Here is a 16,559-nt window from a genome sequence, read left to right on the forward strand (position 1 = left end):
GCTTTTGAGGCACTGAATAACCTGCTGTTTCTACACGACCACGCACACACATACACACATGTATATTCACACCGAGGTATGCACACACACACACACACACACACACACACACACACACACACACACAAACACTTACTGATAACAGATAGTTTATATGTATTGTCAAGCAATTTGCTGTTGAACTCCACAGAATAAACTCCACTGTCTGTTTTCGTCAATCCTCTGATTCTCAGCTCTCCAGTAGCCTGGTTCAGGGTTGTGCGGCCTTTGAAGACATCATAGATGTCCAGACCACCAAAATCCTTGTCCCACTCTGCCACCTTGTTCTTCCCATGCTTCCATAGGATGCTTGGGTTGGGGCCAGGGACAGTGGACTTGTCTGGCTTCAACACGAGCTCACCTCCCACTTTATGATAAAGATCTGGAAAAGCAGACATTTCATACATGTATCAGAGTATCAATGTATCCAGGGTAACACATTATGGTTAGGGTATAAATATGTAGACCTAACCCTATTGGCATTGAAAGTGACATTATTATGAACCTTTACTTTTTATGTCTAGAATTCTGCTTGTTGGGAGTATCTGGCCCATGTAGCCTGCCCACTTTGATAGTATTTCCCTCCTCACCACCACCACTGCAGTGGAAATATATCTAGACTACACTACAGATTTAAGTCTTTGTCTACAGTCGTGGTCGAAGGTTTTGAGAATGACACAAATACTAATTTTCTCAAAGTCTGCCTCAGTTTTGATGATGGCAATTTGCATATACTCCAGAATGTCATGAAGAGTGATCAGATGAATTGCAATTAATTGCAAAGTCCCTCTTTGCCATGAAAATTAACTTAATCCCCAAAAAACATTTCTACTGCATTTCAGCCCTGCCACAAAAGGACCAGCTGCCATCATGTCAGTGATTCTCTCGTTAACACAGGTGAGAGTGTTGACGAGGACAAGGCTGGAGATCACTCTGTCATGCTGATTGAGTTAGAATAACAGACTGGAAGCTTTAAAAGGAGGGTGGTGCTTGAAATCATTGTACTTCCTCTGTTAACCATGGTTACGTGCAAGGAAACACGTGCCGTCATCATTGCTTTGCACAAAAAGGGCTTCACAGGCAAGGATATTGCTGCTAGTAAGATTGAACATAAATCAACCATCGGATCATCAAGAACTTCAAGGAGAGAGGTTCAATTGTTGTGAAGAAGGCATCAGGGCGCCCAAGAAAGTCCAGCAAGTGCCAGGACAGTCTCCTAAAGTTGATTCAGCTGCGGGACCGGGGCACCACCAATACAGAGCTTGCTCAGGAATGGCAGCAGGCAGGTGTGAGTGCATCTGCACACTCAGTGAGGCAAAGACTTTTGGAGGATGGCCTTGTGTCAAGAAGGGCAGCAAAGAAACCACTTCTCTCCAGGAAAAACATCAGGGACAGACTGATATTCTGCAAAAGGTACAGGGATTGGACTGCTGAGGACTGGGGTAAAGTCATTTTCTCTGATGAATCCCCTTTCCGATTGTTTGGGGCATCTGGAAAACACCTTGTCTGGAGAAGACAAGGTGAGTGCTACCATCAGTCCTGTGTCATGCCAACAGTAAAGCATCCTGAGACCATTCATGTTGGTTGCTTCTCAGCCAAGGGAGTGGGCTCACTCACCATTTTGCCTAAGAACACAGCCATGAATAAAGAATGGTACCAACACATCCTCAGAGAGCAACTTCTCCCAACCATCCAAGAACAGTTTGGTGACGACCAATGCCTTTTCCAGCATGATGGAGCACCTTGCCATAAGGCAAAAGTGATAACTAAGTGGCTCGGGGAACAAAACATCGACATTTTGGGTCCATGGCCAGGAAACTCCCCAGACCTTAATCCCATTGAGAACTTGTGGTCGATCCTCAAGAGGCGGGTGGACAAACAAAAACCCACAACGTCTGACAAACTCCAAGCATTGATTATGCAAGAATGGGCTGCCATTAGTCAAGACGTGGCCCAGAAGTTAATTGACAGCATGCCAGGGCAGATTGCAGAGGTCTTGAAAAAGAAGGGTCAACAATGCAAATATTGACTCTTTGCATAAACTGAATGTCATTGTCAATTAAAGCCTTTGACACTTATGGAATAATTGTAATTATACTTCAGTGTACCATAGTAACTACTGACATAAAGATCTAAGAACACTGAAGCAGCAAACTTTGTGGAGACCAATACTTGTGTCATTCTCAATACTTTTGACCACGACTGTAGATTTTGTGGCGATAAAATCAAACATGTTTGAAAATATCGGGATGTCTGGTACTGCTCAAAGACGAGATCGGTAGCCTTCAGATTGCGTCTTTGACCTACTCACATTAAACTAGCGTCAGTGATGGCCACGCGCCCCCAGTAGGCAAAGGATTTAGTCTCCAATCTCAAAAACTGGGTCTGGGACAGCTTAATCGTGGACAAAATCGTGTAGTGTACACCTGGCTTAAAGCGAGAGCACCAGCCTCTGCCATATGGACACATTGATACACTGTGGTCCAGTGGCAGCTAAGGAAATTAGTGCATAGAACTCAGAGATAGCCTATAGGCCAATGCAGCAGTAGGCATATAACTTCCATAATCAACTAAGTAAGATAGATAGGCCTAAACCGACAATTAAAACATGAATCTCTCTACTCCGCCTGTCTGCCTCCCTTTCTATCTGTCTTGACTTGAGCTATTGCTAGTGAAGCACAACATTGTATCAAATCATCAACTGGCTGTCCCTAGCAAACTTGCAACATAGTATCAACTAGCCTATTCTGGGCCTGAGAGTTTCCCACACCAGTGAGCACGGGACAGATGTTCAAATCATCAGATGATTTTTGATATATATGACATTTTGCTTTTTCACACCGAGGCTTGGTGATTATCGAGTGTTGGAAAGATTTTTCAAATACTGAGGAACTATCATTTGCAATGGATGTTAAAAAACAGACTTTGTTTACAATGTGTAAGGTGAAGAAAAAATGACTGAGAAACTCAGCTTATTAGTGGTGAACGTGATGAGATAATCAGAAATCAGACATTGCCAAATGGGCACTTTCCTACATTTGCATGCAGCAGGCCAGGTAGGCATACTTCTATGCATGCTCAGGCACGCATGCTCCCTCAACAATATCAAGACAGAGAAACCAGACACATGCTCATTGCTCACAAAGTACTGCAAACAAAAGACAAGGAAAAGATTGACAAAACTCATAATGGTTATGAAATAAACCAAAACTTGTTTCTCACAAGCGTAGCAGGTTGTGAATTCTGCAAATGATGTTTCCACTCCGAGAATGAGAACGGTAAATTACTGTAATTAATATATGCATTAACAGAAATGTATGTAACCAAATGACGAGGGATTAACGGTACATTTACTAGGTCTACTGGTGACATACAGTACCAGTCAAAAGTTTGGACACACTTACTCATTCATAAAATGGACGAACTACAGGCACGAATATCCTACCAACGGGACATTACAAACTTACGTTTCACCGAGTCGTGGCTGAACGATGACATGAATAACATACAGCTGGCGGGTTATACACTGTATCGGCAGGATAGAACAGCAGCCTCTGGTAAGACAAGGAGTGGCGGTCTATGTATATTTGCAAAAAACAGCTGGTGCACGATATCTAAGGAAGTCTCAAGGTTTTGCTCGCCTGAGGTAGAGTATCTCATGATAAGCTGTAACCACACTTTCTACCAAGAGAGTTTCATCTATATTCTTTGTAGCTGTCTATTTAGCACCACAAACCGATGCTTGCACTAAGACCGTACTCAATTAACTGTATACGGCCATAAGCAAACAGGAAAACGCTCAACCAGAGGCGGCACTCCTAGTGGCCGGGGACTTTAATGCAGGGAAACTTAAATCCGTTTTACCTAATTTCTACCAGCATGTTAAATGTGCAACCAGAGGGAAAAAAAACTCTAGACCACCTTTACTCCACACACAGAGACGAGTACAAAGCTCTCCCTCGCCCTCCATTTGCAAAATCTGACCATAATTCTATCCTCCTGATTCCTGCTTACAAGCAAACACTAAAGCAGGAAGCACCAGTGACTCGGTCAATAAAAAAATTGTCAGATGAAGCAGATGCTAAGCTACAGGACAGTTTTGCTAGCACAGACTGGAATATGTTCCGGGATTCTTCCGATGGCATTGAGGAGTACACCACATCAGTCACTGGCTTTATCAATAAGTGCATCGATTACGTCGTTCCCACAGTGACTGTACGTACATACCCCAACAAGAAACCATGGATTACAGGCAACATCCGCACTGAGCTAAAGGGTAGAGCTGCCGCTTTCAAGGAGCGGGACGCTAACCCGGAAGCTTATAAGAAATCCCGCCATGCCCTCCAACGAACCATCAAACAGGCAAAGCGTCAATACAGGACTAAGATCAAATCGTACTACACCAGCTCCGACGCTCGTCGGATGTGGCAGGGCTTGAAAACTATTGCAGACTAGAAAAGGAAGCACAGCCGCGAGCTGCCCAGTGACACAAGCCTACCAGACGAGCTATATTACTTCTATGCTTGCTTCGAGGCAAGTAACACTGAAACATGCATGAGAGCATCAGCTGTTCCGGATGACTGTGTGATCACGCTCTCCGTAGCCAATGTGAGTAAGGCCTTTAAACAGGTCAACATTCACAAGGCCGCAGGGCCAGACGGATTACCAGGACGCTGACCAACTGGCAAGTGTCTTCACAGACATTTTCAACCTCTCCCTGTCTGAGTCTGTAATACCAACATGTTTCAAGCAGACCACCATAGTCCATGTGCCCAAGAACACTAAGGTAACCTGCCTAAATGACCTGTAGCACTCACGTCTGTAGCCATGAAGTGCTTTAAAAGGCTGGTCCTGGCTCACATCAACACCATTATCCCAGAAACCCTAGACCCACTCCAATTTGCATACCGCCCCAACAGATCCACAGATGATGCAATCTCTATTGCGCTCCACACTGCCCTTTCACACCTGGACAAAAGGAACACCTATGTGAGAATGCTATTCATTGACTACAGCTCAGCGTTCAACACCATAGTGCCCTCAAAGCTCATCACTAAGCTAAGGACCCTGGGACTAAACACCTCCCTCTGCAATGGGATCCTGGACTTCCTGACGGGCCGCGCCAGGTGGTAAGGGTAGGTAATAACACAACCGCCACGTTGATCCTCAACACAGGGGCCCCTCAGGGGTGCGTGCTCAGTTCCTTACTGTACTCCCTGTTCACTCATGACTGCATGGCCAGGCACAACTCCAACACCATCATTAAGTTTGCCGATGACACAACAGTGGTAGGCCTGATCACCGACAACGACGAGACAGCCTATAGGGAGGAGGTCAGAGACCTGGCCGTGTGGTGCCATGACAACAACCTCTCCCTCAACGTGATCAAGACAAAGGAGATGATTGTGGACTACAGGAAAAAGAGGACCGAGCACGCCCCCATTCTAATGGACGGGGCTGTAGTGGAGCAGGTTGAGAGCTTCAAGTTCCTTGGTGTCCATATCACCAACAAACTAACATGGTCCAAGCACACCAAGACAGTCGTGAAGAGGGCACGACAAAACCTATTCCCCCTAAGGAGATTGAAAAGATTTGGCATGGGTCCTCAAATCCGCAAAAGGACCATATAGAGCATCCTGACTGGTTGCATCACTGCCTGGTATGGCAACTGCTCGGCCTCCGACCGCAAGGCACTACAGAGGGTAGTGCGTACGGCCCAGTACATCACTGGGGCCAAGCTTCCTGCCATCCAGGATCTCTATACCAGGCGGTGTCAGAGGAAGGCCCTAAAAATTGTCAAGGACTCCAGCCACCCTAGTCATAGACTGTTCTCTCTGCTACCGCACGGCAAGCGGTACCGGAGCGCCAAGTCTAGGTCCAAGAGGCTTCTAAACAGCTTCTACTCCCAAGCCATAAGACTCCTGAACATCTAATCAAATGGTTACCCAGACTATTTGCATTGCCCCCCCACCCTTCTTTTACGCTGCTGCTACTCTCTGTTTATTATTTATGCATAGTCAATTTAATAACTCTACCTACAGTGGGGAGAACAAGTATTTGATACACTGCCAATTTTGCAGGTTTTCCTACTTACAAAGCATGTAGAGGTCTGTAATTTTTATCATAGGTACACTTCAACTGTGAGAGACGGAATCTAAAACAAAAATCCAGAAAATCACATTGTATGATTTTTAAGTAATTAATTTTCATTTTATTGCATGACATAAGTATTTGATCACATACCAACCAGTAAGAATTCCGGCTCTCACAGACCTGTTAGTTTTTCTTTAAGAAGCCCTCCTGTTCTCCACTCATTACCTGTATTAACTGCACCTGTTTGAACTTGTTACCTGTATAAAAGACACCTGTCCACACACTCAATCAAACAGACTCCAACCTCTCCACAATGGCCAAGACCAGAGAGCTGTGTAAGGACATCAGGGATAAAATTGTAGACCTGCACAAGGCTGGGATGGGCTACAGGACAATAGGCAAGCAGCTTGGTGAGAAGGCAACAACTGTTGGCGCAATTAGTAGAAAATGGAAGAAGTTCAAGATGACGGTCAATCACCCTCGGTCTGGGGCTCCATGCAAGATCTCACCTCGTAGGGCATCAATGATCATGAGGAAGGTGAGGGATCAGCCCAGAACTACACGGAAGGACCTGGTCAATGACCTGAAGAGAGCTGGGACCACAGTCTCAAAGAAAACCATTAGTAACACACTACGCCGTCATGGATTAAAGTCCAGCAGCGCACGCAAGGTCCCCCTGGTCAAGCTAGCGCATGTCCAGGCCCGTCTGAAGTTTGCCAATGACCATCTGGATGATCCAGAGGAGGAATGGGAGAAGGTCATGTGGTCTGATGAGACAAAAATAGAGCTTTTTGGTCTAAACTCCACTCGCCGTGTTTGGAGGAAGAAGAAGGATGAGTACAACCCCAAGAACACCATCCCAACCGTGAAGCATGGAGGTGGAAACATCATTATTTGGGGATGCTTTTCTGCAAAGGGGACAGGACGACTGCACCGTATTGAGGGGAGGATGGATGGGGCCATGTATCGCGAGATCTTGGCCAACAACCTCCTTCCCTCATTAAGAGCATTGAAGGTGGGTCGTGGCTGGGTCTTCCAGCATGACAACGACCCAAAACACACAGCCAGGGCAACTAAGGAGTGGCTCCGTAAGAAGCATCTCAAGGTCCTGGAGTGGCCTAGCCAGTCTCCAGACCTGAACCCAATAGAAAATCTTTGGAGGGAGCTGAAAGTCCGTATTGCCCAGCGACAGCCCCGAAACCTGAAGGATCTGGAGAAGGTCTGTATGGAGGAGTGGGCCAAAATCCCTGCTGCAGTGTGTGCAAACCTGGTCAAGACCTACAGGAAACGTATGATCTCTGTAATTGCAAACAAAGGTTTCTGTACCAAATATTAAGTTCTGCTTTTCTGATGTATCAAATACTTATGTCATGCAATAAAATGCAAATTAATTACTTAAAAAAAATACAATGTGATTTTCTGGATTTTTCAGTCTCTCACAGATGAAGTGTACCTATGATAAAAATTACAGACCTCTACATGCTTTGTAAGTAGGAAAACCTGCAAAATTGGCAGTGTATCAAATACTTGTTCTCCCCACTGTATATATGTCAATGGCTCAAAGTGGAGCAGAGATTGACTTCATCACTACTTGTTTTTGTAAGAGCTGTTGATGTTACGTGTGACATGTTTTTCTTTCTCCCAATTTTCTTTTGTAGTGTGTGTGTGTGGTTTAGAGTGGTTGTTCTGTGTGTGTGTTCTCGTTATTACAGGTGTGCTGAGTTGCGGCTGACGATGGTGGGCATGGCTTCGGTTCAGAGTGCTGGCAGCTGTGGTTGAGTGACTGATTGACTAGAGTATAAACTGTAGAACGTGTGACCTCAAGAGAGATAGAGGGGGCACTTTTTGTTTGGCTGTTTGTGTGAGGAGTTGGTTATTGGTTGTTTTGATATATCTTTGTTTGTGTTTCAGCCTGTCCTCCTGCTGTATTCCACCCTACCTGGGTCCTGGAGAAGGGAAGGGTAGTTCTGCCCATGGGTGTACATTCACACATATATAACCCATTGTTTTACACACTAGGTTAGCCGGGCGGGTGTCACCCCTGTATTTATGGTAACAGGTAGGAAAGCTGGTTAAGGCTTAGAGTGTGTTAGGAAGGATTAGGTGTGTAGAGGAGGGACCTTTTATTTATTTTCATTACTTGGACCCCGTTCCCAAATATTCCATTATCTTACCTTCCCTGGTTTGTTTGATTGGTCTTTGTTTTATTACAGTTTCTTTATAGGTGTTGTATATTCTTTTGTTTAAAACTTTACTAAACAACCCCAGAGGGCTAACATTGAGTTCTGGTTGTTGTGTCTGGTTATTTTAGTTAGTTACACCCCACATTTCTTCCCCATCCATCTAGTTTACCTTGTGTGCTGTGGGGATCTATTCTCTTACAACTAGATGTGATGCCTAGCTTAGAAAGAATACATTAATGATTAAACATAATAGGTTTGTGCTGTACTGATATAGATTGTTTAACATAACAAGCTGTGATTAATGTGAGGAACCGTTAGGGGGTAGGCTGAGAGACTTGTGACTCACACACACTGCCTCTTTGTTAAACCGCTCAAGGACATGTGTACTGCAACAGAAACAACTAACACCTGGCAACAGGGATGCGTCAAGAGGATGGGACCAGCCTGTGCGCCAACGATAGGTTGGGTAAGTTTAAACCACACCCAGCCTCTACTCTGACAGGCCCAGCCTGGAGCAGGAACTATCTCTGTCAGAGTATTAAAGAAGAACCTTGGGTTGAAAAAGTTAGTTCTCTGTCTGCCCTGCGTGGTTTTTCAGTGGGCCCGTATATACGAACATCACATTTACCATTCAAGTGTTTGCATTAATTAAAATACTAGTATATCTTAAAAGACGTGTATTGACCTCTTTTTGTTCCTATACCAGATTTTGAATTGACGCAATTTGACAGTGCGCAGGCACGGGCATTTACAGTGGGGGAAAAAAGTATTTAGTCAGCCACCAATTGTGCAAGTTCTCCCACTTAAAAAGATGAGAGAGGCCTGTAATTTTCATCATAGGTACAAGTCAACTATGACAGACAAAATGAGGGGGAAAAAATCCAGAAAATCACATTGTAGGATTTTTAATGAATTTATTTGCAAATTATGGTGGAAAATAAGTATTTGGTCAATAACAGAAGTTTCTCAATACTTTGTTATACCCTTTGTTGGCAATGACACAGGTCAAACGTTTTCTGTAAGTCTTCACAAGGTTTTCACACACTGTTGCTGGTATTTTGGCCCATTCCTCCATGCAGATCTCCTCTAGAGCAGTGATGTTTTGGGGCTGTCGCTGGGCAACACGGACTTTCAACTCCCTCCAAAGATTTTCTATGGGGTTGAGATCTGGAGACTGGCTAGGCCACTCCAGGACCTTGAAATGCTTCTTACGAAGCCACTCCTTCGTTGCCCGGGTGGTGTGTTTGGGATTATTGTCATGCTGAAAGACCCAGCCACGTTTCATCTTCAATGCCCTTGCTGATGGAAGGAGGTTTTCACTCAATCTCACGATACATGCCCCCATTCTTTCCTTTACACGAATCAGTCGTCCTGGTCCCTTTGCAGAAAAACAGCCCCAAAGCATGATGTTTCCACCCACATGCTTCACAGTAGGTATGGTGTTCTTTGGATGCAACTCAGCATTCTTTGTCCTCCAAACACGACGAGTTGAGTTTTTACCAAAAAGTTATATTTTGGTTTCATCTGACCATATGACATTCTCCCAATCCTCTTCTGGATCATCCAAATGCACTCTAGCAAACTTCAGACGGGCCTGGACATGTACTGGCTTAAGCAGGGGGACACGTCTGGCACTGCAGGATTTGAGTCCCTGGCGGCGTAGTGTGTTACTGATGGTAGGCTTTGTTACTTTGGTCCCAGCTCTCTGCAGGTCATTCACTAGGTCCCCCCGTGTGGTTCTGGGATTTTTGCTCACCGTTCTTGTGATCATTTTGACCCCACGGGGTGAGATCTTGCGTGGAGCCCCAGATCGAGGGAGATTATCAGTGGTCTTGTATGTCTTCCATTTCCTAATAATTGCTCCCACAGTTGATTTCTTCAAACCAAGCTGCTTACCTATTGCAGATTCAGTCTTCCCAGCCTGGTGCAGGTCTACAATTTTGTTTCTGGTGTCCTTTGACAGCTCTTTGGTCTTGGCCATAGTGGAGTTTGGAGTGTGACTGTTTGAGGATAACAAGTTCAAACAGGTGCCATTAATACAGGTAACGAGTGGAGGACAGGGGAGCCTCTTAAAGAAGAAGTTACAGGTCTGTGAGAGCCTGAAATCTTGTTTGTTTGTAGGTGACCAAATACTTATTTTCCACCATAATTTGCAAATAAATTCATTAAAAATCCTACAATGTGATTTTCTGGATTTTTTTTCTCAATTTGTCTGTCATAGTTGACGTGTACCTATGATGAAAATTACAGGCCTCTCTCATCTTTTTAAGTAGGAGAACTTGCACAATTGGTGGCTGACTAAATACTTTTTTTCCCCACTGTACGTCTCCTCAGACGAACTACACCCGAGGGGAGAACGTAACAGTTGACAAGCTGAATATGGTACCAGAGGTCCCTTCACAATCACCAAGTCAAGAACAGACTATGGGAGGCGCACAGTACTACATAGAGCCATAGCTACATGGAACTATATTCCACATCAGGTAACTGATGCAAGCAGTAGAATCAGATTAAAACATACACCTTATGGAGCGGGGACCGTGAAGAGGCACACACACTGAAACAGATACACGCATACACACACAAACACTAGCACACACACTCTACACACACGTACCTTGTAATATTGTTGTATGGTGGTATTATACATTTTGTATTGTAGATATGTAGTGGTGTAATAATGTTGTATGATGAACTGTTTTATCTTCTGTTTTATGTGTAATGTAAGGAAGAGTAGGGGGCATCCCTAGTAAGGGGGATCCCTAGTAAATACTTTAGGGGAAGCCAGCATCCTATATGTTGCCCATGTATCTGATGCTGTCTGGACAGAAATAGTATGACATGCCACACTCTTTTGGTCCAGACAGAATCAGATACATTGTTTACACATACTGAGACAGAGGGGCACTGTTTCGCTCACTCGGATTCTTTATCTGAGATTGATGGGTCTTTCGGTCTCGGTCAAATAATTATCAATATTTTTATATTTTATTTGGATGGGCAAGGAGGTACGGTAGAGCGGGCCAGCCCCCCTAAGGCCCGCCCCTAACACCGGCCCTGCCATGATCATGCAGACCCTTCTGTAGGTTTGAGCCTTGGTTAGGCCAGGACTCAATATCCAATAACTTCTTGAAGTTTGCTCTGTGTTTAGCTAAACGGAACAGGAAGGGTGCGGTCCTTATTTTTCAACGAAACCCACATAGACGTCGTTTAAAATCACTCAGACGTAATATGTTGAAAATCAATAGGAAGAGTGTGTTTAGGCTATTGTCCATTCCTCCATGTCGTTTATGATTTCAGATTGCCGTGTTTTTTTTCAGTGATATGAATCCCACTCCGCGGCTGCGCTTCTAACTTGAAGTTGCAGCGCACAGTGTTCATAAAATACATTCTTACATATACCTATTGTTCATGATAATCAAAAAGTATGTGATGTTGCTGGCTATGATATACAATTAGGCCCCAATAGGAAACAAGTAGCCTAAGAAATAGTAGGTATGCCAAACGCTACGTTCGGCCCTGTCAGTCGGTTCAACTTACCTTCGGAGACCACCGTTCGCGCCAGACAAATCCAGAAACACGACATGATGAACCTTAGTTTGGCCATATTTGCTAGTTTGTTACTTTTATTTATCTAAATAAACTAAGTTCAAATGAGATATGGTAAAACACTATGTGGTTCATAGCCTAGCCTGTCGAGGCTGTGAAAGTGAAAGTAACATGTGGATTTTAGTTCCTCCGTCTGCATGAGTCATGACCTCTCGGTTCAAAATAAAATAACGTTCCATTTCACTTGTAAATAATGTTTAATAGCTGCAGTACAAGCACACTGTATCCCAACACGTTGCATTATGTTTTATGCTATATTAACTTTATTTTCTAATCGAACCACTTCTGGAATATTCCTTGCTGTAGTCGTGCCCTTATCTGGTCTTTGGCTGTGTGTATAATTGGCTACAATGTACAGAATTACATATATAATTTAGAATTGATAGGATCACTGTGCTACAATGTAACAAAAGTTGTCAATACTGTAATATTCAAAGGTAAATTAATAACTATAGCTCATTTACTTGTCCTCCTGTCCACTGAGTGTAAGAGTGATTTTAATTCACCAGCCTAGCCATTCACCTATAGGCCTATGAGGCATGCACACTAAAACATTCACACAATGAAATATTTTCCTCAAAACATAATACATTTTTGCCATCTTGTTGCATGGATCAACATTTCATTATAATTCACATTTATCAAAGTTAAAAATTATAGTAGCCTAGGCTAAACATGACAGCACATCATATACAGGATAACAATATGATACATAATAACCAGAAAGAGATAGAAAAGGAGATATGAGTTTACTGAAGAGAAACAAACCTCCCCTATACAGAATCTAAATATTTATCAAACAAACTATATATTCAACAAGTGCTTTTCAACTGGTTTCTCCTGGTACAGAGGCTGTACCTGTACTTCTCTATGAAGTAGACAGAGTATCTGAGCCACTCTCTATGGCTGTACATGCTGTATCTGAGCCGGTGTCTACTGGTCAAGAGGATTTACCTATACTTCTCTATGAAGTAGACAGAGTATCTGAGCTACTCTCTATGGCTGTACATGCTGTATCTGAGCTAGTGTCTACTGGTCCAGAGGGTGCACCTGAACTGTAATTTACTGGAGTAGATAGTGTACCTACATGCTGTGGCTCTGAGACCAGCTGACAATCCTGGACTGCTTCTATCAGGAGTATCTGTACTGTCTGACACTGAGCTAGTGGGTCTCCTCAGACCTGATAGGCCCAGTGGCGACCCGTCACTCAGGGCAGGTGGGGCAGAGCCTGTTTTGGGCCCCACCTGTTTAGCTAAAATATTAAAAATAAATGTTTATTTTTGGCATTAATACGTGTCACATATAAGTTTTCAAACAATGTAAAAAAATTAAATAATACAAAATCATTGAGTTGATAGCCGCATACAAACATGGTCTCTTTTTTGCTCTCTTGAGTAAGGCCGCTCCAAAATGCAGGTGTTTCAGCCCAGCTCAGCACTTTCTGTGGTGGGGCATTCAGCAGAAAATACGGAGCGTAGGGGTTGGTAATGTTCTCTAGTTGCGCCGTAATTGGCTCAGTGTTCTGTCACTCATGGGGACACTACGTCAGCGCAAAATCTAAGGGTAGAGCTAGAAAATTCAAGCCCCTTGGGTGCTGCCATACTTTTACATTAGAAGTGCCCATCCAAGAAGGCTTTAGGTCAGTGGCCACAGAAAAATGACGTCAAATCACGTTATATCTACAGTAGCTTTCATTGGACTGATCATGTTAACATCATACTTTCAAAATCTTAGCTAGCAAGCTAGCAGTCATCATCATGAATCAAGTCGACAATCTACAGGCCAATCCTTTACAATCCTTGTCATATGAAGAGAAATAAAATTAATTATAAATAAAACGTATCGGTGCTCATCGGCCATTGGACATAAACATTACACAAGAAGTTGGAAATCGCAAATTCAACAATGATTGGTTTGGAAGGAATCAGTGGCTAACTGCAAGCATTGCAAAGCAATCACTAGCCTGTAATTCAGTGGAGTGGGTGTGTGGTCCCAAGTCTGGGTTTAAGGGTCTCTTTTCCAAGTTTAAAAGGATAAACATTCAACATTGGCCATGCTGTCAATCCAGCATGATTTATGCCGATCTCAAAACAACTGGAAACTCAGAACTGGGAAATCTGACTTCAGTGAGTTCAAGACAACTGGAAACTTGGAAAAAAACAAGCTCCGACTGGGAAAACACGTTTTGAACGGTCATCCAACTCGGAATTGCAAGTCGGCAACTCGGGCCTCTTTCTAGAGCTCCGACCTGAAGATCACTGATTCAACCTTGTTTTTTTTTTACAAGTTCCCAGTTGTCTTGAAAGCACCATAAATCCAGAGAATGCCAGACTTTGATGACAAAGTTTGAGGACCGCCTTGCCACCTTCCTGTTCAAGTGAGCAAAGCACAACAAGGCGAGTCCAAAAATGTATTGTATGCTGCTGCAGAAATTATGTAATATGCCAGGGAGATATGTATACTGTCTGTACCTAATATAGTAATATTAAGTGTATATTGTGTAGTAAGCTGTTAGTAGCCCATGTGCCTCACTCTAATAATTTGGTCACTTTTCCTCTCATAATTTCATCTACTATTCTGACTTGGTAGTGCACATGTAGCCTATAGCCTGTTTTAGAGAAATGTAATCATCTAATATTGTAACAGATTTCATTGTCTGCTTATATGCCCCTTTATTTATCCTATGGTTCTGACTTGGTGTACAGGGAGAACGCTGTAAGAACGGCCTTCTGTGTTGTTCTGAATTCTGTCGCTGTACATTTCAAAAGTGCTGAACAAATAGTTATATTGACTACGTCCGTCCTAGCTCGCTCATTGTCTTAATCGAAATTACGGATTGCCTCTTATCAGCTCTTCGTCCCCTTATGCCATAGTTTGTACATCTCAATTGTCATTAGAAACCACATTTGTTTAAGCAAGTCAACCATTTCAGCTATGTTTTTTTTTAAAGGCAGTAAATGAGGCTGAATGAACTGTTTTGCTGCCAGATAAGGCTCTGCTGATAGCCAGGTGTAGCAGTGGTAAAGTGTTAGGACTGCTGTTGGGACTCTGCTGTTGGGACAGCTTTATGTAAACTCTAACAGTTTGTGGGCACTGTCAACGTTATAGTGCAATGAATGTATTGTTTAGTGTTGTGTTGTGTAGAGGTTTTGCTGGCATGCATCTAAAAAATGTTTGCCCCACCAAGATTTACATGCTAAAATCGCCACTGGATAGGCCAGGTGTTCCTCCCTCTCGGTCTACCTGACCACTGCTCCTTTGGGTTTCCATTGTTTTCAAAATACTTCCTTGTTCTACACCCATCTGATAGCCATATGTGTATTACATACTGACCACACCGCTCGCGCGCATCTTCATTTTGCTCCACTTACACCAGGCCATCAGGACACGCAGCTTCAAATATCAAAACGAACTCTGAACCAACTGTATTCATTTGGGGACAGGTCGAAAAGCATTAAACATTTATGGCAATTTAGCTAGCTAGCTTGCTGTTGCTAGCACATTTTTCATGGGATATAAACATTGGGTTGTTATCTTACCTGAAATGCACAAGGTCCTCTACAATTAATCCACAGATAAAAAGGTAAACCGAGTTTGTTTCTAGTAATCTCTCCTCCTTCAGGCTTCTTCTTCTTCTTCTTTGGACTTTATATGGTGGTTGGCAATCAACTTTAAGGTGCATTACCACCACCAACTGGACTGGTGTGTGGACCTCAGTTCATCTTTCAATCACTCACGTGGGTATATGCTCCTAAAAAACAATGAGGAGATGGGAAAGGCGGGACTTGCAGCGCGTCAAGCTTCACAAATAGAACCAAGTTCTATTTTAGCGCCTGGCTCCGCAGACGCTCGTTGACGCGCACTAGCGGTGTGGGTGTGTGGCGTTGTTTTAGGAGAAGTTGGGTCTTGACGTCTAGGAATTCAGGATGGAGGTGTTTGTTTGGGAGAAGTTAGGTTCTATCACCTCCTCTCTCTCTGGACGCTCCATCTTCATCCCTTCTCTGAGGGGTTGGTGGAGACCTCTGACCGTCAGTCTGGCTGTTGTGTGTGGCTCTGCTGGATTCCTCCTCTTGGTCCTCTGACCCTGACTCCACCTCAGAGTGTATGTCCTAGGAGAGACAGGTTAAAAAGGTCAGAGACAGGCTTGGCTATGATAGGGGCTGCAACCTTAAAGAAGAATGGGTCTAAACCATCTGACCCAGATGTTTTTTTTGGTGTCAAGTTTAAGGAGCTCCTTTAGCACCTCGGACTCCGTAACCGCCTGCAGGGAGAAACTTTATAGTGTGCAGGGGAAAAAGAGGGAGGAGCATCGGGGCTAGTCACATTAGAAGGACTGGGAGATTAGGAAATGTTGGACGGGCAAGGAGGCATGGCTAAGTCAAATAGGAATCCTGACTTAATGAAGTGGTGATTAAGGAGCTCAGCCACGTGCTCTTTGTCACTAACAACCACATCATCAAAATTAAGGGACATTGGCAGCTGTGAGGAGGAGGGTTTATTCTCCAGGTCTTTAACCGTTTTCCAGAACTTCTTGGGGTTAGACCCACAGAGAGAACTGCTCCTTAAAGTAAGTAGCTTTAGCCTTCTGGATAGCCTGAGTGCACTTATTTCTCATTTGCCTGAACTGATCTGATT

General features: G+C 43.7%; 1 protein-coding gene across 1 annotated transcript in view; it reads right to left on the bottom strand.

Moving 5' to 3' along the window:
• Positions 1–12,021, bottom strand: part of LOC311109868 (uncharacterized protein) — a 309,567-nt gene extending 297,546 nt beyond the window's left edge. Inside the window, exons 1-2 of the mRNA XM_084152882.1 lie at positions 11,856–12,021; positions 137–421 (exon numbers count right to left, since the gene is read on the bottom strand). Of these exons, the coding sequence (XP_084009008.1) occupies positions 137–421; positions 11,856–11,922 (352 nt within the window). The 5' untranslated portion in view covers positions 11,923–12,021. The remainder of the gene's footprint in view (positions 1–136; positions 422–11,855) is intronic.
• Positions 12,022–16,559: the final 4,538 nt, after the last annotated feature.

This window comes from Coregonus lavaretus (genome assembly GCF_964263955.1).
Source record: "Coregonus lavaretus genome assembly, chromosome: 35".
NCBI lineage: Eukaryota > Metazoa > Chordata > Actinopteri > Salmoniformes > Salmonidae > Coregonus > Coregonus lavaretus.